A 26137-nucleotide genomic window follows, 5' to 3' on the forward strand; every position below is an offset into this window, starting at 1 on the left:
ACATCTCCACCCCTGTCCTCTCTGTCCTCTCCCCCTCCCTTCGGGCTCACATCTCCTCCCGCCTCCGGGACGTCTCCACCTGGATGTCGGCCCGCCACCTAAAACTCAACACGAGCAAGACTGAGCTCCTCATCTTCCCTCCCAAACCCGGTCCTCTCCCAGACTTCCTTATCACCGTGGATGGCACGACCATCCTTCCCGTCTCTCGGGCCCGCGATCTCGGTGTCATCTTTGACTCGTCTCTCTCGTTCACCCCACACATCCTATCCGTTACCGAGACCGGCCGGTCTCACCTATACAATATCGCCAAGATCCGCCCTTTCCTCTCCACCCAAACGGCTACCTTACTGCTACGGGCTCTCGTTATATCCCGGCTAGACTACTGTGTCGGCCTTCTCTCTGACCTCCCTTCCTCCTCTCTCACCCCGCTCCAGTCTATTCTTCACTCCGCTGCCCGGCTCATCTTCCTGCAGAAACGATCTGGGCATGTCACTCCCCTTCTTAAACAACTCCAGTGGTTGCCTATCGACCTCTGCTCCAAACAAAAACTCCTCACTCTAGGCTTCAAGGCTCTCCATCACCTTGCCCCTTCCTACCTCTCCTCCCTTCTCTCTTTCTACCGCCCACCCCGCACGCTCCGCTCCTCCGCCGCCCACCTCCTCACCGTCCCTCGGTCTCGCCCATCCCGCCGTCGACCCCCGGGCCACGTCCTCCCGCGGTCCCGGAACGCCCTCCCTCCTCACCTCCGCCAAACTGATTCTCTTCTCCTCTTCAAATCCCTACTTAAAACTCACCTCCTCCAAGAGGCCTTCCCAGACTGAGCTCCCCTTCTCCCTCTACTCCCTCTGCCACCCCCGCTTTACCTCTCCGCAGCAAAACCCTCTTTTTCCCCTTTTCCCTCTGCTCCTCCACCTCTCCCTTCCCTTCCCCACAGCACTGTACTCGTCCGCTCAACCGTATATATTTTCATTACCCTATTTATTTTGTTAATGAATTGTACATCGCCTCGATTCTATTTAGTTGCCATTGTTTTTACGAGATGTTCTTCCCCCGGACTCTATTTATTGCCATTGTTCTCGTCTGTCCGTCTCCCCCGATTAGACCGTAAGCCCGTCAGACGGCAGGGACTGTCTCTATCTGTTGCCGACTTGTTCATCCCAAGCGCTTAGTACAGTGCTCTGCACATAGTAAGCGCTCAATAAATACTATTGAATGAATGAATGGATGAATGAATGAACTAAGTACAGCTGTAGTAGAGAAGCAGCGTGGCTCAGTGGAAAGAGCACGGGCTTGGGCGTCAGAGGTCATGGGTGCGAATCCCAGCTCTGCCACCGTGTCAGCTGTGTGATTCTGGGCGAGTCACTTCACTTCTCTGGGCCTCAGTTCCCTCATCTGGAAAATGGGGATGAAGACTGTGAGCCTCACGTGGGACAACCTGATTACCCCGTAACTACCCCAGTGCTTAGAACAGCGCTCTGCACACAGTAAGCGCTTAACAAATACCAACATTCTTCTTCTTCTTATTATTATCGTAGGCCACACCCCTCTTCCACCATGCCCGCCTACTGACCCCACCCCCCTATGCCCAGCTCCTATCGTCTGTCGATGCCTCACCCTTGGGCACCGCCCCGTCTTCGGCCACGCCCCCTCCCCACCGCTCCCGCCGATTGGTCCCCGCCCCCGTCTTCGGCCACGCCCCTTCCCACCGCTCCCGCCGATTGGTCCTCTCCCCTGTCTTCGGCCACGCCCCCTCTCCCACCGCGCCCGCCGATTGGTCCCCGTCCCTGTCTTCGGCCACGCCCCCTCTCCCACCGCGCCCGCCGATTGGTCCTCTCCCCCGTCTTCGGCCACGCCCCCTCCCACCGCTCCCGCCGATTGGTCCTCTCCCCCATCTTCGGCCACGCCCCCTCTCCCACCGCGCCCGCCGATCGGTCCCCTCCCCTGTCTTCGGCCACGCCCCCTCTCCCACCGCGCCCGCCGATTGGTCCCCGTCCCTGTCGTCGGCCACGCCCCCTCTCCCACCGCGCCCGCCGATCGGTCCCCTCCCCTGTCTTCGGCCACGCCCCTCCCCTATCCCGCCCGCCGATTGGTCCCCGCCCCCGTCTTCGGCCACGCCCCCTCTCCCACCGCGCCCGCCGATTGGTCCCCGTCCCTGTCGTCGGCCACGCCCCCTCTCCCACCGCGCCCGCCGATCGGTCCCCTCCCCCGTCTTCGGCCACGCCCCTCCCCTATCCCGCCCGCCGATCGGTCCCCGCCCCCGTCTTCGGCCACGCCCCCTGTCCCACCGCGCCCGCCGATTGGCCCCCGCCCCCCTGTGACCCCGCCCCCTGTCTTGGGCCCCGGAGCGCCGCGGTGGGCGGGGACGGGACGGGCCCGGCTCGGCTCCTCCCTCCAGGTGAGCAGGGGGCGCGGCCGGGGTTGGGGGCGGGGCCGCGGGGACCGAGCGAGGAGCGGCTACGATGGAGTCGAGTCCGGTAAGCGCCCCCAGCCCCGGGGACCGTTGGGCCTCCCGCCTGCTCCCCCCCCCCCCCCCCCCTTCCTCCTTTTTCATATTAAAACAAGCTAATCCGTTAATAATGACAACGTTGGAGTTTGTTAAGCGCCTCCTCTGGGCGGAGCGCCGTTCTGAGCGCTGGGGGAGAGGCAGGGTCATCAGGACGCCCCACCCTGAGGCTCCCAGTCTGCATCCCCATTTGACAGATGAGGGAACTGAGGCACAGAGAATAATAATAAAGTTGGTATTTGGTAAGCGCTTACTCTGTGCCGAGCACTGTTCTAATAATAATGATAATAATGATCATGTTGGTATTTGGTAAGCGCTTACTCTGTCCCGAGCACTGTTCTAATAATAATAATAATAATGTTGGTACTTGGTAAGCGCTTACTCTGTGCAGACCACTGTTCTAATCATAATAATAATTAATAATGATAATGTTGGTATTTGTTAAGCGGTTACTCTGTCCAGAGCACTGTTCTAATAATAATAATAATAATGTTGGTACTTGGTAAGCGCTTACTCTGTGCAGACCACTGTTCTAATCATAATAATAATTAATAATGATAATGTTGGTATTTGTTAAGCGCTTACTCTGTCCAGAGCACTGTTCTAATAATAATAATAATAATGTTGGTACTTGGTAAGCGCTTACTCTGTGCAGACCACTGTTCTAATCATAATAATAATTAATAATGATAATGTTGGTATTTGTTAAGCGCTTACTCTGTGCAGAGCACTGTTCTAATAATAATAATAATGTTGGTATTTGTTAAGCGCTTACTCTGTGCAGACCACTGTTCTAATAATGATAATGATGATCATGTTGGTATTTGGTAAGCGCTTACTCTGTGCCGAGCACTGTTCTAATAATAATAATAATAATGATGATAATGTTGGTATTTGTTAAGCGCTTACTCTGTGCCGAGCACTGTTCTAATAATAATAATAATAATAATATTGGTATTTGTTAAGCGCTTACTCTGTCCAGAGCACTGTTCTAATAATAATAATAATGTTGGTATTTGGTAAGCGCTTACTCTGTGCCGAGCACTGTTCTAATAATGATAATGATGATCATGTTGGTATTTGGTAAGCGCTTACTCTGTCCCGAGCACTGTTCTAATAATAATAATAATAATGTTGGTACTTGGTAAGCGCTTACTCTGTGCAGACCACTGTTCTAATCATAATAATAATTAATAATGATAATGTTGGTATTTGTTAAGCGCTTACTCTGTGCAGAGCACTGTTCTAATAATAACAATAATGATAATGTTGGTATTTGTTAAGCGCTTACTCTGTGCCGAGCACCGTTCTAAGCGCTGGGGGAGACCCAGGGGAATCAGGTGGCCCCACATGGGGCTCCCAGTCTTCATCCCCATTTTACAGATGAGGGAACTGAGGCCCAGAGAAGTGAAGTGACTTGCCCCCCAGTCCCCCAGCTGCCCAGTGGCCGAGCCGGGATTCGAACCCATGACCTCTGACTCCAAAGCCCGGGCTCTTTCCACCGAGCCACGCTGCTTTAAGCGCCTACTCTGTGCAGAGCACCGTTCTAAGCGCTGGGGGAGAGGCAGGGTCATCAGGACGTCCCACCTGAGGCTCCTAGTCTTCATCCCCCTTTTACAGATGAGGGAACTGAGGCCCAGAGAAGTGAAGTGACTTGCCCACGGTCCCACAGCTGACAAGCGGCCGAACGGGGATTCGAACCCATGACCTCCGACTCCCAAGCCCGGCCTCTTACCACTGAGCCACGCTGCTTCTCATCTGCAAAACGGGGATCTGTGAACCCCGAAGGGGACAGGGACCGCGTCCAACCCGATCTGTTTCTATAGCAGCGTGGCTCAGTGGAAAGAGCCTGGGCTTCGGAGTCAGAGGTCATGGGTTCGACTCCCGCCTCTGCCCCTTGTCAGCTGGGTGACTGTGGGCAAGTCACTTCACCTCTCTGGGCCTCAGTTACCTCATCTGTAAAATGGGGATTAACTGTGAGCCTCACGTGGGACGACCTGATGACCCTGTATCTCCCCCAGCGCTTAGAACAGCGCTCTGCACATAGTAAGCGCTCAACAAATTCCGACATTATTATTATTATTATTAAGAAGGGGGCTGGTGAGAGGAAAGGAGCCCGGGGGGGGAGGTAGATGGAAGTAAAATCCATCATCTGTAAAATGGGGATAGAGACTGGGAGCCTCACGTGGGACAACCCGATGACCCTGTATCTCCCCCAGCGCTTAAGACAGTGCTCTGCACATAGTAAGCGCTTAACGAATACCAACATCATTATTATTATCATTATTATTGTTAACTAGCGGAGAACCCCTGGCAAGATGTGGTCCTCCACCCCCTCCAAGGAGCCCAGGTCGGTGGGCAGAGGAGATGGGGAGTCGGGAAGGGGGCTTCCCAAGCCCCCCATGCCATGCAAGGCTAAAATACCAATGCCGTGAGGACCCCCCGACCTTGCCCCACCAAACCTGGACTTGCGAGCGAAGCATCAGTTCCAATCCCCGGGCGGGTCTAGCGCCTCAGTCAGTCACTCAGTGGTCATTTATTGAGCGTTCACGATATGCGGCGGGGCTCAGCGGAAAGAGCACGGGCTTGGGAGTCAGAAGTCACGGGTTCGAATCCCGGCTCGGCCACTTGGCAGCTGTGTGACTTTGGGCAAGTCACTTCACTTCTCGGTGCCTCAGTTCCCTCATCTGTAAAATGGGGATGAAGACTGGGAGCCCCACGTGGGACCACCTGATTCCCCTGGGTCTCCCCCAGCGCTTAGAACGGTGCTCGGCACGTAGTAAGCGCTTAACAAATACCAACATTATTATATGACCCATCCTCTCCTTGCCCCTACTCTCCTCAGCGTCTCCCATCCTGGGGCTGCTCTGTTGCTGTGCTATGGCTGGATCTCCCCCTCTAGCCCAGAAGCAGCGTGGCTCAGTGGGAAGAGCCCGGGCTTGGGAGTCAGAGGTCATGGGTTCGAATCCCCACTCTGTCCCTTGTCAGCTGTGTGTGACTGTGGGCAAGTCACTTCACTTCTCTGGGCCTCGGTTCCCTCATCCGGAAAATGGGGGATGAAGACTGTGAGCCTCTCGTGGGGCAACCTCATTCCCCTGTATCTCCCCCAGCGCTTAGAACAGTGCCCTGCACGTAGTAAGCGCGTAACAAATACCAACATTCTTATAAACCCGACGTGGGCAGGAAACCCGTCTACCAACTCCGTTCTATCGTACTCTCCCACGCGCTTAGTACGGTGTTCTGTTCACAGTAAACGCTTAATAAATACCACTGATTGATTAATCCACCCAAACTCACATTTAAGCTCACTGTGGACAGGGACCGGGTCTGTTATATTTTACTCCCCCAAGTGCTTAGTGTAGTGCTCGGCACACAGTAAGCGCTAAATAAATGCGATTGACAACCCACAGAAGGAACTGTGTATATCTATTATTTATTTATTTATTTATTTATTTATTTATTTAGTCATTCATTCATTCATCTATCTATCTATCTATCTATCTATCTATCTATCTATCTATCTATCTATGTATTTATGTATTTATTTATTTATGTATATTGATGTCTGTTTCCCCCTCTAGACTGTGAGCTCATTAAGGGTAGGAATCAGTCGTTCTTTTGTACTCTCCCAAGTGCTTAGTACAGTGCTTTGCCCACAGTAAGCGCTCAAGAAATACGATCGAGTGAATGCGCGGATGAACTGTGCGCAGGGTCCGCCAGCGTAGAGTCAGACCGGCGGCACTTGCCCCATCCTGGACTTGTGCTGTGGACCAGACCAGCCTGGACTTCAGATCTGGGGTCCTGGTCGGACGTCGCTTTGCTCCTGGGCGGAGCAGGGGATGAGGGGAGCTTGGGACGTCTGTGTGTGTTTTGGACGCCAGGTTCACTCTCCAGGGGGCCGGTGGGCCACAGCAGATGGGGGTCAAGCCCTTCTCTCACCGGTGACCGCCACCAGCCGCGGTACCCACCCTGGGCAAGGAACGCTGACCTGGGCCCCGAGGGAGTTGCGAAGACCTGGTGTGTGTCCCTGAGCTTCCCAGTCAGATGGAGAACATACGACACATTCCCCCATTTCAAAGCCTTATTGAAGGCACATACGTATTCAGTTTTTCAGGTGGGTTTCCATTCCTCCCGTGGTCCCGGAACGCCCTCCCTCCTCACCTCCGCCAAACTAATTCTCTTTCCCCTCTTCGAAACCCTACTTAAAGCTCACCTCCTCCAAGAGGCCTTCCCAGACCGAACTCCCCTTTTCCCTCTGCGGCCCCCCCTTCACCTCTCCGCAGCTAAACTCTCTTTCCCCCCATCTCCCTCTGCTCCTCCCCCTCTCCCTTCCCATCCCCTCGGCACTGTACTCGTCCGCTCAACCGTATATATTTTCGTTACCCTGTTTATTTTGTTAATGAGATGTACATCGCCTTGAGTCTGTTTATTTGCTATTGTTTTAATGAGATGTCCATCCCCTCGATTCTATTTGTTGCTATTGTTCTCGTCTGTCCGTCTCCCCCGATTAGACCGTAAGCCCGTCAAAGGGCAGGGACTGTCTCTATCTGTTACCGATTTGCACATTCCAAGCGCTTAGTACATTGCTCTGCACATCGTAAGCGCTCAAGAAATACTGTCGAATGAATGAATTCCTAGAAAAGTCCAAAGGTTCAGGAGAAATCGCTCTAGAATCTCAAAGGAAGAAATGAGAAGCAGGGTAGCCTGCAGTTACTCTCTCTGCCTCAAAGCCTTATTGAAGACACATCTCCAAGAGGCCTTCTCTAAGCCTCCTTTTCTTCTTCTCCCACTCCTTTCTGCATCACCCTGACCTGCTCTCTTTACTCATCCCCCCTCCCAGCCCCACAGCCCTTACGTACACATCTCTAATTTATTCATTTCTGTTAATGTCCATCTCCCCCTCTAGACTGTAAGCTCCTTGTGAGCAGGCAATGTGTCTGTTTATTGTTCTATTGTACTCTCCCAAGCACTTAGTACAGTATTTATTGAGTGCTTATTGCGTGCAGAACACTCTTTCATTCAATCTTATTTATTTATTAAGTGGTTAATGTGTGCAGGGCACTGTACTGAGCACTTGGGAAAGTGCAATACAACAAACAGTGACATTCCCCGCCCACGACGGGCTCACGGTCTAGAGGAGGGGAGATAGACATCAATACAAGTAAAGTGACAGATATATACATAAGCGCTGTGGGGCTGGGAAGGGGAGAAAGAGAAAAGGGAGCAAGTCAGGGTGATGCAGAAGGGAGTGGGAGAGTATAGAACACTGAACTGTGCTCTTGGAAGAGTATAACAGAACAATAAGCAGACCCGATACCTGCCCACAACGAGCTTACAGAAGGACTGACTGACTGACAGATGGAAATATCCAAGAACTGACCACCCCGAACCGTCGATGTCGGGCGGCAGTGGAGTTTTCTGGACCGGACTTGGGGGTGAAGGTGAGAGGGTACCCCAGATGGAGAGGAGCTTTATGTCGAGAGGGGGAGAGTGTCATCTGGGGGCCATGACTGGTTTTGGTGCCTCGTGGGAGGGTGATACAGCCTGAGGGAGGGTCCCATTCCCACCCTCGGCCTGCTTTTGTTTCTTCAAATGCCGTCCGGCCGTTTCCGGCCATCGCGGCTCCGCGGACACACCCTCTTCAGCACATCCTACCTTCGGCCCTAAGGTCGTTCTGGAATGTGCATCCGAGAGTTTTCTTGGTAAAAGTACTATCGCTTTCTTCCGCCCTGTAAAAACCCGAGTCTCCTCCGATGTTTTTGATCAACTTTTTGACCACTAGATCATCCGCCTTTGACTCTTTCCCACACCACCACTGCCCAGCACAGGTGAATTGACTGTGACGCTTTAGCTTAGACCTTTCCGTTACGGGTAACCCCATATGGCACAGCTCTAAGCTTCATCGGTGGACGCAAACTCTCCTGCCACGGTAAGGCGTCGATTCGTAGGAGAGTGATTTTGCTTACGCGCTGCCTAATTTCCCGTGAGCCCGTGCCGATCGGCCTCGGCTCTCACCGTACGAGCGTCGATGAGTAAGATCGGTTATCTTTGTGTTTTTAGGATACTGCCCTTTGGATTGCCTTGGCGGTGACCGCGGTGTCCGTATTGCTGTTGGTCCTCAAGACCATGGGATCACCGAAGAAGAAAGATCCAGTGACGTTACTGGATCCCAACACCAAGTACCAGCTGCCCTTGATTGAGAAGGAGGTAACCGCCCTCTTTGCGGTCTCCCCAGCCAGAAAAGAGTGTCTGGATAGAAAGCTCCCCCCGACGTTGCTCCGTGGACCCTGAACTTGAAACTTCTCTCTGGGAGCAGAGCCCAGGAGAGACAGTTTCCAGATGACAATGGAACTGGGCCAGGTCATGGCTGCAGGATGCGTGGAGGAAACATAGGATCACAATAATAACGATAAATAATAAGAATTGTCATTTTTGTGAAGTGCTTACTATGTGCCAGGCACTTTACTAAGCGCTTGGGAGAGTACAATACAACAATCGATGGACATCCCCTGCTCACAGTCTGCAGTCTGGAGGGCGGGGAGACAGAAGATGAGATTAAATAAATAACTGCTATGTACACAAGTGCCCTGGGGCTGGGAGGTGGGGGGTGAGTAAAAGGAGCAAGTCAGGGCAATGCAGAGGGGAGCGGGTGAAGAGGAAGGGGGGATTTAGTGAAGGAAGGCCTCTTGGAGGAGATAGCCCTCTGTTGAACCTACTGATGCATCAGTCAGTCATATTTATTGAGCACTTACTGTCTGCAGAGCCCTGTACTAAGCACTTAGGAAAGTGAAATACAACAGGGTTGGTAGACATGGTCCATGCCCACAGCGAGCTGATAGTCGAGAGGGCGAGACAGACATTAGCAGATGCCCGGGTTCTCGTGGACTCGGGTTACCTTGTGTTGGTTTTAAGTCTTCCAGGCTGAAGCTCCGATAGATGCCTGGGTGCCCCTCATCCTGAGGCATTAGGATTTGAGGGTCAGCAATCTACTTCTTGGCCAATCGAACCCCTCTCAGATCGCGGCAGAACCTAATCCTTGGGGTCCATGCCGCTTATTTTCGTAAAGCAGAGTAGTCTAGTGGAAAGAGCACGGGCTTGGGAGTTAGGGGGCCTTGGCTCTAATCTCTCCGCCACCACTTGCCTCCTGTGTGATTTTGGGCAAGCCACTTGACTTCTCTGGGCCTGAGTTTCCTCATCTGTCAGTGGGGTTTAAATACCTGGAACACCCTCCCTCCTCTTATCTGAAAGACAATGCCTCTCTCCACCTTCAAAGCCTTATTGAAGGCACATCTTCTCCAAGAGGCCTTCCCTAAGTCCCCCTTTCCTCTTCTCCCACTCCCTTCTGCGCCACCCTGACTTGCTCCCTTGGTCCTTCTCCCCCCAGCTATGTAATTTATGTATATTTATATTAATTACATTAATATTTATATTTAGGTCTGTCTCCCACTTCTAGACTGTGGACTCATCGTGGGCGGGGAATATGTCTGTTATATTTTCATATTGTCCTCTCCCCAGTACAGTTCTGTGCACACAGTAAGCGCTCAATCAATACGATTGACTGACCGACTGATTTAGATTGTGAGCCCCAAGTGGGACAGGGACTGGGTCCAATCTGATTAGCCTGTCTCGACGCTCACGCTCAGTACAGTGCCTGGCACACAGTAAGTGTTTACCAGATAGTACGGTGCTGCTGCCGGGGTAAGCTTGTAGGGGGCAAGGATGTATCTATCTTTGGTTATATTGGACTCTCCCAAGTGCTTAGTACAGTGCTCTGCCTACAATAAGCGCTCAATAAATACAGTTGACTGACTGAATGACTGCTGGGGCCTGGTGTTTCAACTCCCTTCCGAGCAGGGTGTGGTCAAACCGCCAGGACCTGCTAGGCCACTGTCGGGTGTGGATGAGGAGGGCACAGGCGGTCTGTGTAGCTGAGTGCCAGGTGGCTTGTTTAGACGTGCCTGGTGGTGGCCGAACTTAGCGGGGCTTGTTTAACCGGCCCTGCCGTGGGTAAACTTGCAGGACTTGGCAGCTCTTTAGTAGTTTCCCCGGCCCTTACCCCAGCCCTAGAGCCAGAGCGAAGCCGTTTTTCGGCGAGGAGGCTAATGACCTCAGAAGGACCGTAAAGGGGCATGTCATGGACCTTGGCAGATGTTATGTTGTCTTGTTTTTGTATTATGTTGTCTTGTTTTCGTTCGTCGGTCTCCCCCGATTAGACTGTAAGCCCTTCATTGGGCAGGGATTGTGTCGATCTTTTGCCGAATTGTATATTCCAAGCGCTTAGTACAGTGCTCTGCACATAGTCAGCGCTCAATAAATACTATTCAATGAATGAAGGAATCCCACTAAAACCCCCACTCCCACCTTTTCCTCTTCTCCCACTCCCTTCTGCGTCACCCTGACTTGCTCCCTTTGTTCATTCCCCCTCCCAGCCCCTGCAGCACTTATGTCTATATCTGTCATGGTTTTATTTGTATTGATGTCCATCTCCCCCTCTAGACTGTAAACTCACTGTGGGCAGGGGATGTGTCTGTCATATAGTTCTATTGCACTCTTCCAAGCGCTTAGTACAGCGGTCTGCACACAGAAAGCGCTCGATAAATACGATCGACTGACTGACGGATCTGCTGGATCCAGCCCCAGCCCACGTTTCTCCCTGCCATGACTTGTGATTTCTCCCAGTGATCTCAAGCGCTAAGTAGATTGCTCTGCACACAGTGAGTGCTAAATGAATACGATCGGATAAATAGACGAAATGCTTCCCCCACCCTCAAAATGAGTCAGAAGGACCTGGGTTCTAATCCCAGCTCCACCACGCATCTGCTGTGTGACCATGTGCAGGTGACTTCACTTCTCTGGCCCTCAGTTACCTCATCTGGATAATGGAGATTAAGCATGTGAGCCCCATGTGGGATAAGGACTGTGTCCTACCTGATTAACTCGTATCTACCCCAGCGGTTAGAACAGTTCTTGGCATTTAGTAAGTGCTTAACAAGTGCCATCATGATTATTTCTGCCTTCTAACCAGCCGGGATGGACGGGATTTAGTGAGCTCCGGTCTCTCTGTGGTGATGTTTGGGGGAACTGGAGGATGGGCTAGAGCTGTGGGAATTCTCTCAGCGTGCCTCCGAACCCTTGCCGGCTGGGAAAAATGAAGGGGGCGTCCAGGGGACCCGCAACTCAATGTCTCCTCTTTCATCGGCTCAAGGGGTGGGTCGCTGGCACCTGGATCTCTGCCCAAATCGAGACTTGGTGCTCTGTCACTTCCCGTCGGTCCTGGGGAAGGATGGGCATGGAGTGGGGAAGAGATCCAGTGATCCCGCTTTGTGGGGGACCCTGACCCCGAGTCTGCCCCAACCTGGACGTGAGTGTCCGAACCCAGAAGTGAGGAGCAGCGGACCTGGGGGAGGGACGTGCGAGTTAGACTGACCAGGTCAGCCAGGACGTCCCCCCCCCTGCAGGGGCCAGGCCATCAGTGTTCTCTGCTTGTTTTCTAGGAAATCAGCCATGACACCAAGAGGTTCCGGTTTGGCCTTCCGTCGTCAGATCACATCTTAGGGCTCCCCATCGGTAAGGCGTCCCCGGGGGCTGGGACCAGACGGCTCCCCGTTTTCTGGGGGAACCCGGGTAGGAGGAGCAGAGCGAGTGAGAAGCCACCGGACCCAAAAGTTCAAGTCGCTTTCCTCATCGGATCTCTTCGCCGAGCTGCTCGTGAGGAGAAAAATGATTCTGCGCTAGGCTTTCCGCTCTTCTTCCCTCCCAGCTTCTCTGCCCGTCCTGCGGAGGTGGGGGTGAGGAATGAATGGGCCAAGAAGAGGAGGCGGCGGGGATAATGAGGGGCTGGGTCCCCCAGGGGACGGATCATGAGCCGATGGGTCCGCGAGGGAGCCGGTGGTGATGTGAGTTTCCTGCTCTGTGGTGTAGAGGCAGCCACCCTCAGAGAGGATGCGGTGCCAGGGGAAGTTGGGATCAGGCTGGCAAAAGTGAGGAGTTGCACAAGTTGTCACTAGCAGCCTAACAGAACCCCTCACCCTCCTGCAGCTCCCTCTTGATCGGCGTCCAGGCTCCCCTTATGCAATGTGGACAGCCGGGGGGACTTTGGACTGGACTCTGGGGTGGTAGTGATTGTACAGCCCAACCCTGCCTTCTGAGTGGCTCCGGTTAACCCTCTCTCCACCCCCTGCAGAGCCTCTGGGGCCCACACTCCGTCGATCGATCGATCGTTCCATCAGTAATAATAGTAATTATGGTATTTGTTGAGCGCTTTGTTACGTGCCAGGCACTGTACTAAGCGCTGGAATGGATACGAGCAAATCAAGTGGGACACAGTCCCTGCCCCATATGAGGCTCACAGTCTCAATCCCCATTTTACAGGTTCATTCAATTCAATAGTATTTATTGAGCGCTTACTATGTGCAGAGCACCGTACTAAGCGCTTGGCATGTACAATTCGGCAACAGATAGAGATAATCCCTGCCCATTGACGGGCTTCCAGTCTAATCGGGGGAGACAGACAGACAAAAACAATAGCAATAAATAGAATCAAGGGGATGTACATCTCATTAACAAAATGAATAGGGTAATAAGAATATATACAAATGAGCAGATGAGCACAGTGCTGAGGGGAAGGGAGAGGGGGAGGAGCAGAGGGAAATGGGGGGAAAAGAGGGTTAAGCTGCGGAGAGGTGAAGGGGGGGCGGTAGAGGGAGCAGAGGGAGAAGGGGAGCTCAGTCTGGGAAGGCCTCTTGGAGGAGGTGAGCTCTCAGTAGGGCTTTGAAGAGGGGAAGAGAGTTAGTTTGGTGGAGGTGAGGAGGGAGGGCGTTCCAGGACCGCGGGAGGACGTGGGCCAGGGGGTGACGGCGGGATGGGCGAGAACGGGGGACGGTGAGGAAATGAGCGGCAGAGGAGCGGCGCCTACGGGTTGGGCAGTAGAAAGAGCGAAGGGAGGAGGGGTAGGAGGGGGCAAGGTGATGAAGAACCTGGAAGCCTAGAGTGAGAAGTTTTTGTTTTGTGCGGAGGTTGATAGGCAACCACTGGAGGTTTTTAAGGAGGGGAGTGACATGCCCAGAGCGTTTCCGCAGGAAGATGAGCCGGGCAGCGGAGTGAAGAATAGACTGGAGCGGGGAGAGACAGGAGGAAGGGAGATCAGAGAGAATAGATGAGGGAACTGAGGCACGAAAACTCTCGTGATACACATTCCAGAAAGACCTTATGGCGGAAGATGGGATGTTCTGGAGACGGTGCGTCCATAGAGTCGCCATGGATCGGAAATGACTCGAAGGCATTTGAAGAGAGAGAGAGAGAACTGAGGCCCAAAGAAATGAAGTGATGTGCTCGAGGTCTCACAGCAGACAAGTGGCAGAGCTGGGATTAGAACCCATGGCCTCCCGACTCGCAGGCCCGTGCTCTATCCACTACGCCACGCTGCCTCTTAGTAGCAGTAATTTAGTAGCAGTACTAAGCGCTTGGTACGGTGCAGTAGAATTAGACGGGGTGAACCCTTCCTTCAGGAAGATTATGCTCCAACAGGGGAAAGACCCTAAATACATTATAGACAGGGGAAGGAATAATCCATAAAGATATACAGAAGTGCTAAGAGGGTTGTGAGAACTAGACTGTAAGCCCGGTGTGGGCAGGGATTGCCTCTCTTTATTCCTGAATTGTACTTTCCAAGCGCTTAGCTTAGTACAGTGCTCTGCACACAGTAAGCGCTCAATAAATACGAACGAGTGAATGAATGCGTGTGAGGCTCGGTGGAGAGAACAGGAGGCTGCGAGTCAGAAGGACCTTGGTTCCAACCTCGGCTCTGCCAGTTGCTTGCTGGGCGACCTTGGGCAAGTCACTTAACTTTTCTGGGCCTCAGTTCTCTCAACCGTAAAAGATACGGATACTTGTTCTCCCTCATATCGGAGCCCCTTGTGGGATGGGGACTGTATCCGACCTAATTAACTTGCACCGATTACAGCGCTTTGAACTGTGTTTGACACATAAGTGCTTAACAAATACCATAAAAGAACCCCAAAAACCCTTCAATATCTAGGGAATGGGAAGTAGTATTTTGGAGATATAGGGTGGGGAAAGCCTCCTGCGGGAGATGTGAACTCAGAAGGGCTTTGAAGATGGGGAGAGCTGTGGTCTCCAGGCAGCAGGAAGATGTAAGCGGGAGGTCCGCGGTGGGAGAGATGAGAATGCGGCACAGCGAGTGAGTTGGCTTGAGAGAACGTAGAGTCGGAGCTGGGGTGTAGTGGGAAAGGAGAGCGGTTTACTGAGAAGCAGAGAGCTGATTGTCGTGAAGCCATACAGCCTTAGTGACCCCTAGCCTAGCCCCACCCCCAGGGGGGTGTCACTCAATCAATGGTATTTATTAAGCACTTACTACATGCAGAGCATTGTTCTGAACACTTGGAAGAGTACAAGAGAATACGCAGACACGTTCCCGGCCCGTGATGAGCTTACAGTCTAGGGGACACATGTTTGGAGCCCAGGTTGGATGTGGTTGGGGCGGGTGGGGTGAGGGCCTAGACTGTCAGCTCTTGATGGGCAGGATACCCGCCTGCTAATTCTTTTGCATTGTACTCTCCCAAGCGCTTAGTACAGGTTCTGCACATAGTAAATGCTCAATAAATGCCTTTGATCGAAGGGGTGTCAAGGAGCTTGGAAAAGCCTCCTGGGAGAGCAGAGAAGCTCATTTTCTCACCCAGGCGGAGGAAGCCCAGCTTCCTGAGACGCAGGGCTCCATTTCCCCCGGTCGAACTCCCTGTCTCCGATAAATCCTCAAAGGGCAGATAGTTCCCAGGGAGAGGCCGGAAGTCTTTGCAATCCCAGAGGCCCCAAATCCCCAGGCAGGCCCAGCCGACAGCCAGTGCTGGCCACTTATCCAGGACTTGGGGCAAGTTTCGCCCTGGGCCACCAGCCGGATCAGTGTCCAGAGTCCAGGAGAATCCTCTGACACCTACCACGGTCACTGAGTTTGGGCCTTCTTGTCTGGCCAACTAATCACCCACTTCTCCAGGGCTTCATCACTTTATGCTATATCCCCTCCTAAATTTCTTCAGCCGACCTTTGCTCCCGAGGCAAAAGACACAAGAGGCCTGGCGGTCAAAGATGATTCTTTCCCAGATGGGCCCCTCCGTGTCCTCTCCCGTGCCTCACGTGCTGTGCCGGCTCCTTGAGCTTGCTTCGCTCTTGGCCGTGCCCATTTCCCGGAGACAAAGCTGAGTGGGGAGGGGTGGTCCCGGAGACCCAAATTTGAGCCGATCTCCCATCTTTCCCCGCTCCTAGCTTTCTGGGCTTGCTGATGGCTCAAGTGTCCTGGATAAGCCCAGTGTGAGGTTGCAAGGTGCCCTCTGGCCATTAGGGAGAGAGCCCTTGGACAATCAGATTGTCGGGATGCTCCTTGAGGGCCGGGATGATGTCTTCTTCCCCCATTGCCCTCTCCTCAAGGGTCTAGTACAGTGCTCTGCACTCAGGATGCCGATGCTCAATAAATGCCATTGATTGATTGCTATTTTTCCCATGCAGACTCCATCCAGGGTCAAACTGATATTTAAAGACCTTTTAAGGACACTAATTCACCTGCTTGTTCTCTCCCATAATAATAATAATGACGATGATTAAGGTATGTCAAACAGTGTTCTAAGGACTGGGGTAGTTACAAGCTAATCAGCTTCAACAGAGTCCCGTCCCATATGGGACTTACAGTCTATAATCCCCATTTTACAGATGAGGTAACTGAGGCCCAGAGAAGTGCAGTGACTTGCCCAAGGTCACACAAAAGGCAAGTGGCCGAGCCGGGATTAAAACCAAGGTCCTTTTGTCTCGCAAGTCTGTGCTTTATGCATTAGACCATTCACCGCCCCCAGCACTCTTTCAGCCCCCGGCCTGGGCCGTGGTTCCCCCCCCCAAAGCGTGCACGCAGAATGAAAACAGAAAGCCGGCAACCTCAGTTTGGATTTGAAGCAGGATGGCGTAGTGGATAGAGCACGGGCCCGGGAGTCACGGGTCCTAACCCCGGCTCTGCCATTTGTCTGCATTCGCTGTGTCTGCAGATTAATGTCTGCGGTTTGACCTTGGACAAGTCACTTCACTTCTCTGTATCTCAGTTACCTCACTGATGAAGAGTGGGAGCCCCCTGAGGGACAGGGACTGTGTCAAAACCGATTTGCTTGTATCCCAGCGCTTAGTACAGACACCACAATTACTGTTATTTCTGTGTCTAGGTCAGCACGTGTATCTGTCCGCCAAGATCCTGGGCATCCCGGTGATCCGGGCCTACACGCCGGTTTCCAGTGACGAAGAGAAAGGCTTCGTGGACCTCGTTGTGAAGGTGAGGCTCACGATCTCTGGAACGCATCAGCTCCCCAGGAGGGGACACCCGGCCCAAAAGGCCGAGCCCTTAACTTGATCCGCTTATTGGGTAGCTGACCTAGCGACAGGCTGTGAGATGACAGTGGTGAGATGGCACCACCGGCTCAGATCGGGCCCTGCCCGCTCCCTCCTCTGGAAGAGACGTCCAGCCCAGCAGAGGGGTTCTGGCAGCCCGTTCTGTCTCCTTGACCAGATTGGAGGAAGAATGGAGTGTTGTTTTTTTTAAAATGGTATTTATTAAGTGCTTACTATGTGCCAGGCACTATACTAAGTGCTGGAGTAGATCCAGGCCAATTGGATTGGACACAGTCCCTGTCCCACATAGCGCTCAATCTTAATCCCCATTTTCCAGATGAGGTAACTGAGGCCCAGAGAAGTGAAGTGACTTGCCCAAAGTCGCACAGCAGACAGGTTGGCGGAGCCGGAATTAGAACCCAGGTCCTTCTGACTCCCAGACCTGAACTCTATCCGCTAGGCCACGCTGCCTCTCAGAATTGCCTGATGCCCCTTTCCTACTCTTTATATTGTCTGTTCCCCCCTTAAGACTGTAAGCTCATTGTGGGCAGGGAATGGGTCTGTTTATTGTTGTACTCTCCCCAGTGCTTAGTACAGTGCTCCGCACACAGTAAGGCACAATAAATATGATTGAACAGCTGGGTGAGGGAGGTTTAGTGCTGCTGTCTGCTCTTAGCTCATGCCCCCTTCCCAATCCCTCCTTCCCCTTACCTCTATGCCGAATGAGCCGGTGGAGAGCGTGTTTGGAAGGGGAGCAGTTTAGCTCAGCTCACGCTCACCTCCTGCCTCGTCCGGAGACCCTCTGCCCGGCTAACTTAGCCGTTTCGGAGGTCGGGGTCAAGCCAGGAGCTTAGGTCACTTTTGGAGAAGCATCGGTTTGGCCCACCGGGGGCCGCTCGGCTCCTGGAAGCATCTCCCCTCGGTAAACTACCCTGACCCGCTCCGTCCCCGGGGATACCAGGACCCCGGCCTGCCCTGGTCCGCATGGTGCCTTCCGCCTGTCGGAAACGAGAGGGCGGTGAACTGAGCGTTTCCGGGCTCCAGTCCCCCTGGGGAGGCGGTGACGGTGGACGTGGCAGCTCCCTGGGCCCGCTGGGTTTTCCAGGTCTATCACAAGAACGTGCACCCAAAGTTCCCCGACGGGGGAAAGATGTCGCAGTATCTGGACGCCATGAAGATCGGGGACACCGTCGACTTCCGGGGGCCCAACGGCCTGCTCGTGTACCTGGGCAAAGGTATGGGGCCTTCCCCTCCGTGGTCGGGTTGCAGGGATTTTTTTTTAGAGAGGGTGAGGGTGCCGGGGGCGGTGAGGGTGAAGGGAGAGGAGGCTCCCTCCTCTTGGGAAGGACGTTTCCGGGTGCCGGGCTACCGCTCGGCTACCCCACCCGTGGTAGGAGACGAAGCATTTATCGAGAGGTGGAGCGCTGTAGTAGGTGCTTGGGAACTACAGAATTACCAAGTGGCCTGTTACCTTCCCACAGGAAGCTACCACTCTAAATGGAGGTATCGGTGGGGGTTGGATGGGAAATGAGATCCTCGGCGGCCCAAACTCCATTATCCCTCTCCATCAACGAGGGGAGACTGCCCCCCTCTCCCCAGAGTCAGCTTTGAGGGTGGGGGTCCCGTATCTAGTCCCAGACCGCCTGAGACTCTGTCGCTTTATTCGTGGATGGGAATGATTGGTGTGGCTAATACCCAACCCGTCCCTCCCACCCTTCCGGCCCTCCAGCCCTTGCCCACTTGGCAGGGCACAGCGGGGCACCGGGTGCCACACGGAATCGCTTCTGTTTCCAGGGCAACTCGCCATCAGGCCCGACAAGAAGAGCGAGCCGCGGGTGAAGACGACCCGGCACCTGGGCATGATTGCCGGCGGGACAGGTAGGCCCTACCCACGCTTGCTGTTCCGCTTGCCCAAGAAACAGCACGGCCTCATGGAATAGAGTAAGGGCCTGGGTGTCGGGAGGACTTGGCTCTAATCTCAGCTCTGCCGCTTGCCGCCTGGGTGACATTTAGATAAGTAACTTCCCTTCTCTAGGCCTCAGTTTCCTCATCTGTAAAATGGGGATTAAGACGGCAAGCCCCTCGTGGGACAGGTACTGTATCCAACTTGACTAGCTTGTGTCTACCCAGCACTTAGAACAGTGCCTGGCACATAGAGCTTAACAAATTCAGTCATTGTTATTATTATTATTTCACCAAAGCTCTTGGAGTCCACGGGGGATCTGGGACAAGGGGCACTCCTGGAGAGCCCTTTCCAGGATTCGTGGGTCGGAATAGATACTGAGGCCGCTGGGACCCCGGTCCCTGAAGTGTCTTGGGGACAGACTGGGTGTCTGTCAAGTGCTTAGTACAGTGCTTAACACAAAGTAAGCAGTCAATAAATAAGATTGAATGAATGACACCATGTGGGGGGCAGCGAGGAGTGGCTGCGTGTTCAGATCTACTCCGGGCAGGGAGTGAGATGGTGGTGGTGGTGGTGTCCAGCATGTGTGACTGGAACATCACCATGCATTTTTCTTAATCCCTGGAGACTACAAGTCTCAACAGCCCCTAGTTTCCTTGCGCGTAGTGCATACCCCCTAGACTGAAAGCTCGACGTGGGCAGGGAATGTTGTGTTTATTATTATACTGTACTCCTCCAAGTGCTTAGTAGCGTGCTACTAAGCTTCAACTACCATCTCTATGTGAATGATTTCCCAATTTACATCTCCAGCCCTGATCTCTCTCCTTGTCTTCAGTCTCAGATTTCCTCCTGGCTTCAGGACATCTCTACCTTCATATCCCACCAACACATCATGCTAAACATGTCCAAAGCAGACTCCTAATCTTCCCACCCAAACCCTCTCCTCCCTCTTATCCTTCCCATCACTGTAGACAGTACCACAATACCTCTTTATCTCACAAGTCCATAGGCTTGGCGTTGTCCTTGACTCATCTCTCTCATTCACGTGGCACAGAGTAAGCGCTTAACAATAACCATAATTATTATTCAACCCTCATATTCAGTCTGCCCCAAAATCTGTTAGTTCTACAGTCACAACGTTGCTAAAGTCCACCCTTTCTTCTTCATCTAACCGCTACTAAACTGATCCAAGCACTTAGCCTATCCCACCTTGACTTATCGCATCTGCCTGCTTGCTGACCTCCCTGCCTCCTGTCTCTCCCCACACCAGGCCATACTTCAGTCTGATGCCCGGATCATTTTTCTACAAAAATATTCAGTCCATGTCCTCCCACTCCTCCAGAACCTCCAGGGGTTGCCCTTCCACCTGTGCATCGAATAGTAGCTCCTTACCATCAGCTTTAAAGCACCCAATCAGTTTGCTTCCTTCTACCTTTCCTTGATTTCCTTCTATAACCCAGCTTCCACACTTTACTCCTCTAGCACAAGCTTGCTCTCTGTGCTTTGATCTCGTCTGTCTTGCTGCCGACCCCTGGCTCACATCTTGCCTCTGGCCTGGAACTCCTTCCCTCTTCATATGACAGACCATCACTCTCCCTGCCTTCGAAGTCTAATTAAAATCACGTCTCCTCCAAGAGGCCTTTCCTGATTAAACCCTCATTTCCCCTGCCGCCTCTCTCTTCTGCATCACCTATGCATTTGGATCTGCACCTTTAAGTACTTGATATTCACCCCATCCTCGGCCCCGCAATACTCATGTACACAACTATAAATTATATATTATCTATTCGTATCGTGTCTGCCTCCCCCTCTAGACTGTAAGCTCATTGTGGGCAAGGAATATGTCTGTTTATTGTTATTTTGTACTCTCCCAAGCGCTTGGTACAGTGCTCTGCACAGTAAGTACTCAGTAAATACCAGTGATGATGATGATGAGAGAAGAGGCCGAAGTGTTCTTAATATTAAAAAATGCTGGTATTTAAGTGCTTACCCTGTACCTAGCATTGTGCTGAGTGCTGGAGTAGATATAATATATGCAGATCTGACATAGTTCCTGTCCCCCATGGGGCTCTCAGTCTAAGTGGGAAGGAGAACGGATATATTATCCCCATTTTACAGATGTGACAACTGAGGCACAGAGAAGCAAAGCGACTTTGCCCAAAGCCATGCAGCAGGCAGGTAGTGGAACCGGGGTTTAGAACCCAAGTGTCCTGACTCCCAACCTTATGTTCTTTCCACTAGGCCACGCTGCTTCTTGCCTTACAAAGGAGACAGAAGCCGGCGCCAAGCACCCGTGTGTGTGTGTGTGTGTGTGTGTGTGTGTGTATTTTGCAGAGACCAAGCACCCTCCATGAGTGTATCCTCCCCATGAGCAGGGGAGATGTCACCTAGCATTTCAGTGTCTGCAGGCCTGCCAGGCCCGGGGAATCTGTCAGGCTCACTGCACCAGCAGGAGGACCTGAGGCACAGGAGTCGACAAAGAGCCGAAAACCGAGGGTGACGTCTGAGACGTGTGCTCAGCTGGCTCTGCGGCTGCCCTCCGCCTCCCTCCTTTCCATCATCGTCATCATTATCGCTGGCATTTACTGAGCGCTTATTGCATGCAGAGCACTGTACTAAGCATTTGGGAGAGTACAATACAACAATAAACAGACACATTCCCTGCCCACAACCAGCGAATCTCTGCCTTTGCCCCTGATCGCTGGATTTGACTCCCTACTCTCTGCCCCCAGGGTGTCCTCTGGGGAGCCACGTTGGAGCAAGCAAAGTGGCTTTCATTCAATCAATCCATCAGTTGTATGCATTTTACGGTGTGCAGAGTACTGCACTAAGCGCTTGGTAGAGTCAGAGTTGATAGGTTCTCTCCCTAGTTTTCCCTCTGGGCCAATAAGTCTTGCTTTGTGTCTTCCGCCTAGGGATAACTCCCATGCTGCAGCTCATTCGCCACATCACCAAAGACCCGGACGACAGGACCAAATGTTCTCTCATTTTCGCCAATCAGGTTAGTTCCTCATTATCCCATGCTCGTCCCAGTAGCGGGACAAGCCGTGGATCTAGTCTAGGATGGCTTTCGTTCTTCATTCATTTATTCAATCGTATTTATTGAACGCTTACTGTGTGCAAAGCACTGAACGGAGCGCTTGGGGGAGTTCAGTAGGACCACAAACAGACACATTCCCTGCCTTGATTCCTATTCTAAGGGCAGCAGGGTGCCTAGTGGAAAAGAGCACGGATTTAGGAGTCAGAGGACCTGAATTCTGATCCAGGTTGTGACGATTGCCTGCTGGGTGACCTTGGGCAAGTCACTTAACTTCGCTAGGCCTTAATTTCCTCAGCTGCAAAATGGGGAGTCGATACCCGCCCTCCCTCCCTCTTAGCCAGTAGCCCATGGGAGCAAGGGCTGACCCTGGCCAGTGTGGACCCAGGCGTAGTACAGTGCTTTGTCAAGTAGTAAGTGCTTTACAAATACCAGAATTATAAAAGGCACTGAGTGAAGTCAAAGCAAGGAAGCTGCCATTGATGACTTGGACCCCAGACCATTGAATGGTATTTACTGAGCATTTTACTGTGTGCAGAGCACTCTACTAAGCACTTGGGAGAGTAAAATATAACAATAACAGACACCTTCTCCGCCCACATTCATTCATTCAAGCGTATTTATTGCGCTCACACCCAGGTTCTATCTGGAAGAGTGGCCCTGAGACACTTGGAGAAATGGGGGCTAGTTGACCTTGGATCCAAAGCCTCGTGGTCCAGTTCAGGCTGGTCGACAGCCCCGAGGCCACATAGGCAGGTTTTTCTGAAAGTCCAATCTCCCGAGGCTCCTCGATTGATCCGCCAGTTGTCTTGATTGACAGCTGCTGCTCGGGGCTTCAGGTTCTGAACCTCCTGGGATTGTAGCCGGTTGAAAGGTCAGAGCCGGGGCTGGAGGCTCCTTTAATGCCTAAATCAGGCTGCCGGGCTGAGGTCCCTCTTGACCTCCATCCCAGTCCCTCCCTTCCAGGCGCGGCCCACCGAGCTGCTCACCTCTGACCTCTCCTGACAAGCCCTAAGCTCTCTGCTCCTCCTCTGGTCAGTCTAGTCAGCTCGCTTCCTCTGCTCGAGGAGCAGAGCCCAGGACCCCTGCTTCCCCCACACCCCCTTTTTTTTAAAAAAAAAGGTATTTCTTGAGCGCTTTGAGAAGCAGCATGGCCTAGTAGGTAGGTCATGGAGCTGAGAGAAGGGTCTGGGTTCTAATCCCCGCTCTGCCACTTACCTGTTGAAGGTCCTTGGGCAAATCACTTCACTTCTCTGGGTCTCACTGACCTCTTCTGGAAAACGGGGATTAAGACTATGTCCAACCTGAGTAACTTGCATCTACCCCAAGCTCTTCGTATGGTGCTACACATAGTAAGCACTTAACAAATACCATTTAAAAGATAGATCTGTTCTACCTCATATTATATCTGGTGTATTGATTCAGGTATAAAATTATGGGCTTGTGGGGGGGTGACTCGGGGAGCCCTGGAGTCTGAGATCCTGGGCTGCAGCCCATTAAACCCGTGAGGTAATTTGGTACAGATCGGAAATGCCTTTCAGTCCCTTGGGAGATGGGACGTGGGATGTGGGCCGAATAACTTGTATCTACCCCAGCGCTTACTACAGCACCTGGCATATAGTAAGTGCTTAACAAATACCATTCAAAAAACAAAGTGCTTACTATGTGCCAGGAACTATAGTAAGCACTGAGTCCCTGTTCCTCCCTCCCAGACGGAGGCGGACATCCTTCTGCGGGCCGAGCTGGAGGCCGTTGCCGAGGCCCACCCGGACAGGTTCAAGCTGTGGTACACCCTGGACAGACCTCCGAAAGGTAACAGCTGGTGTCTCTTTGCCTATGCCCATGGGCTCCCCCTTTCTGCCCGCCTCCTTGGACCCCAACCCCCCTTGGTTGGGTGGGGCAGCAGACGGATTAGCGGTCTCAGGAGGGGCCGGCCCAGGCCTCAGACCCATACCTCTCACTACCCTGTTGGCTACTTGGAGCCTTTTGACGCTGTAGAATCCTTCCCAGAAGGGTGGGGGATTTTCTGGCTTTGTCAGTCAGTCAGTCGGTGGTATTTAATGAGTGCTTAGTGTGTGCAGAGGACTGTACTAAGTGCTTGGGAGAGTCCAGTACAACAATAAATAGATGCATTCCTGGGAAATGGACGCTGGATTGTTCCAGTGAGGACCCCGGATTAACTGATCAGCAGAGGAGACAGAGAGAGTTTGTGGCTCAGGCCCACTCTATGAGAGGTTCTTCCTGGCCTTGACGGTGCTCCTGGCCTGGGGCAGCTGGACAGAGAAGCAGCGTGGCCTAGTGGATAGAGCCCGGCCCAGGGAGTCAGGGGGACCTGGGTTCTAGTCCTGGCTCAGCCACTTAACAACAACAATAATAACAATTGTGGTATTTGTAATGTGCTCACTATGTGCGAGGCATTGGTCTAAATGCTGGGTAGATACAAATTAAGTTGGACAAAGTCCCTGTCCCACGTGAGGCTCACAATCTAAATAGAATTTAGAACTAGGCAGAAGGAAGATTTAATCCCCATTTTATGGGGGAGAAAACTGAGGCACAGAAAAGTGATGTGACTTGCCCAAGGCCACCCAGCAGACACGTGGAAGAGCTGGGATTAGAACCCAGGTCCTTCTGACGCCCAGGCCCGGGCTCTAGCCACTAGGCAACCTGTCTACTGTGTGACCTCGGGCAAGTCACTTCACTTCTCTGGGCCTCAGAGAATGGGGGTGAAGATCACGAGCCCCATGTGGGACGTGGACTGAGTCCAACCTGATTAGCTTGTATCTACCTCAGAGCTTAGAACGGTGCCTGGCACATAGTAAGCGCTTAACAAAGATCATATTAAAAAGAGAAAGAACAGGGATGGGCACAGACATATCGGTGAGTGGTGAATTAGTCCAGAGCCGTGAGAGCATGCTTCCTCACCCGGAATACAGCAGGGTTGCGACTGGCTTATCCTCCCTGGCCCCGGGCCTGGACGTCTCTTCTCCGGGGCTCAAAGGTAGCCAGCTGAGTTTGGAGCAGGGCTCCGCGGGGGTCGCTGGAGCCAGGAGCCGGGCCCCGGCCGGCCGGAGCCAACGACACCGTCGTTCCATTTGTTACAGATTGGGCCTACGGCTCCGGCTTCGTCACCGCCGACATGATCCACCAGCACTTGCCGCCCCCCTCGGCCACTACTTTCATCCTGCTGTGCGGACCCCCGCCCATGATCCAGCTCGCCTGCCAGCCCAGCCTGGACAAACTGGGCTACAGCAGAGACCGGCTCTTTGCCTACTAGCCCCCCGGGGACAGCCTCCGGGGCCCTCCCCGTGGCCGGGGTCTTGAGGGGCTCGTACATCCCCCACCCCAAGCCCGGGATATTAAATTGTGTAGAACAAGTTTCCGTTTCTGAGGGCGGGCAGGGAGGGGAGGCGTCAATGGCTCTGCCGCTCCGACTGCCCCCATATCTCATCCCGGGGAACTTCAGAGCAGATGGTCTAGTCCCGCCGGGCTCTGAGGGGGAAATTTCTCCTTGAGAGGAAGGCAGGGGGCATGGGAGGGACCGAGCACAGAACAGCCATAGAGGAGGAAGCTGCCCCCTCCCCCAAGACCCCTGAGGGCAGAAGCACAAGCAGGGTGACTTCTATATGGCACTAGGCTCTGTGGCTCTGGCCCATCCTGCCTGGGCTGCCCCTTTAAAAAATTTTTAATTTAATTTTGTATGATATTTAAGCCCTTAGTATGTGTCAGACAATCCTCCATTTGTCTGCTGTGTGGCCTTGGCCAAGTTCCCTAACTTCTCTGTGCCTCAGTTCCCTCTTCTGTAAAATGAGGATTGAGACTGTGAGCCCCACATGGGACCGGGACTGTGACCAACCCACTCTGCTGTATCCCCCCCAGCACTTAGTACAGCGCCTTGCACATAGTAAGCACTTAACAAATACCGTCATTATTATTATTATTACTTACTACTGCAAGTTAAGTAGGTCAGTCACAGTCCCTGTTCCATATGGGGCTCACAGTCTAAGTAGGGAGAACAGGAACTGAATCCCCATTTTACAGTGGAGGCACAGAGAAGCGAAGTGATTTGCCTAAGGTTACTCAGTGAGAAAATGGCAGAGCAGTGGGCAGAGCTGGGATTAGAACCCAGATCCTCTGACTCTCAAGTTTGTGCTCTTTCCACTAGGCCATGCTGTTTCTCACGGGATCCGGCTCTGAAGGAGTTTGCTTCTGTCGACCTGTGCTGGGGGAGGCTGGGGTTAAGGAGGGTTAGAACAGCTGGGACCAGAGTAAGAAGTAAGGAAGCCACAGTGTCCCTGAGGATGGACGGTCGAGGTAA

The 26137-nt window shown here is 52.9% G+C and overlaps 1 protein-coding gene across 3 annotated transcripts; it reads left to right on the top strand.

Annotated features, from left to right (window-relative positions):
* Nucleotides 1-2325: 2325 nt before the first annotated feature.
* On the top strand, nt 2326-25197 carry LOC103166619 (NADH-cytochrome b5 reductase 2). Of its 3 annotated transcripts, none has more exons than XM_029061550.1 (9): nt 2326-2395; nt 8564-8710; nt 11998-12070; nt 16720-16826; nt 17988-18117; nt 18677-18760; nt 21701-21786; nt 23535-23634; nt 24924-25197. In XM_029061550.1, exons 2-9 carry the CDS (start codon nt 8630-8632, stop codon nt 25094-25096), a joined length of 834 nt encoding a protein of 277 aa, XP_028917383.1. In that variant the 5' UTR covers nt 2326-2395; nt 8564-8629; the 3' UTR covers nt 25097-25197. The 3 variants fall into 3 exon arrangements, with proteins under 3 accessions (XP_028917383.1, XP_028917382.1, XP_028917384.1); XM_029061549.1 differs by lacking the exon at nt 2326-2395 and adding an exon at nt 2409-2474; XM_029061551.2 differs by lacking the exon at nt 2326-2395 and adding an exon at nt 6598-6617.
* Nucleotides 25198-26137: the final 940 nt, after the last annotated feature.

Source organism: Ornithorhynchus anatinus, chromosome 3 (genome assembly GCF_004115215.2).
Source record: "Ornithorhynchus anatinus isolate Pmale09 chromosome 3, mOrnAna1.pri.v4, whole genome shotgun sequence".
NCBI classification, from domain to species: Eukaryota; Metazoa; Chordata; class Mammalia; order Monotremata; family Ornithorhynchidae; genus Ornithorhynchus; species Ornithorhynchus anatinus.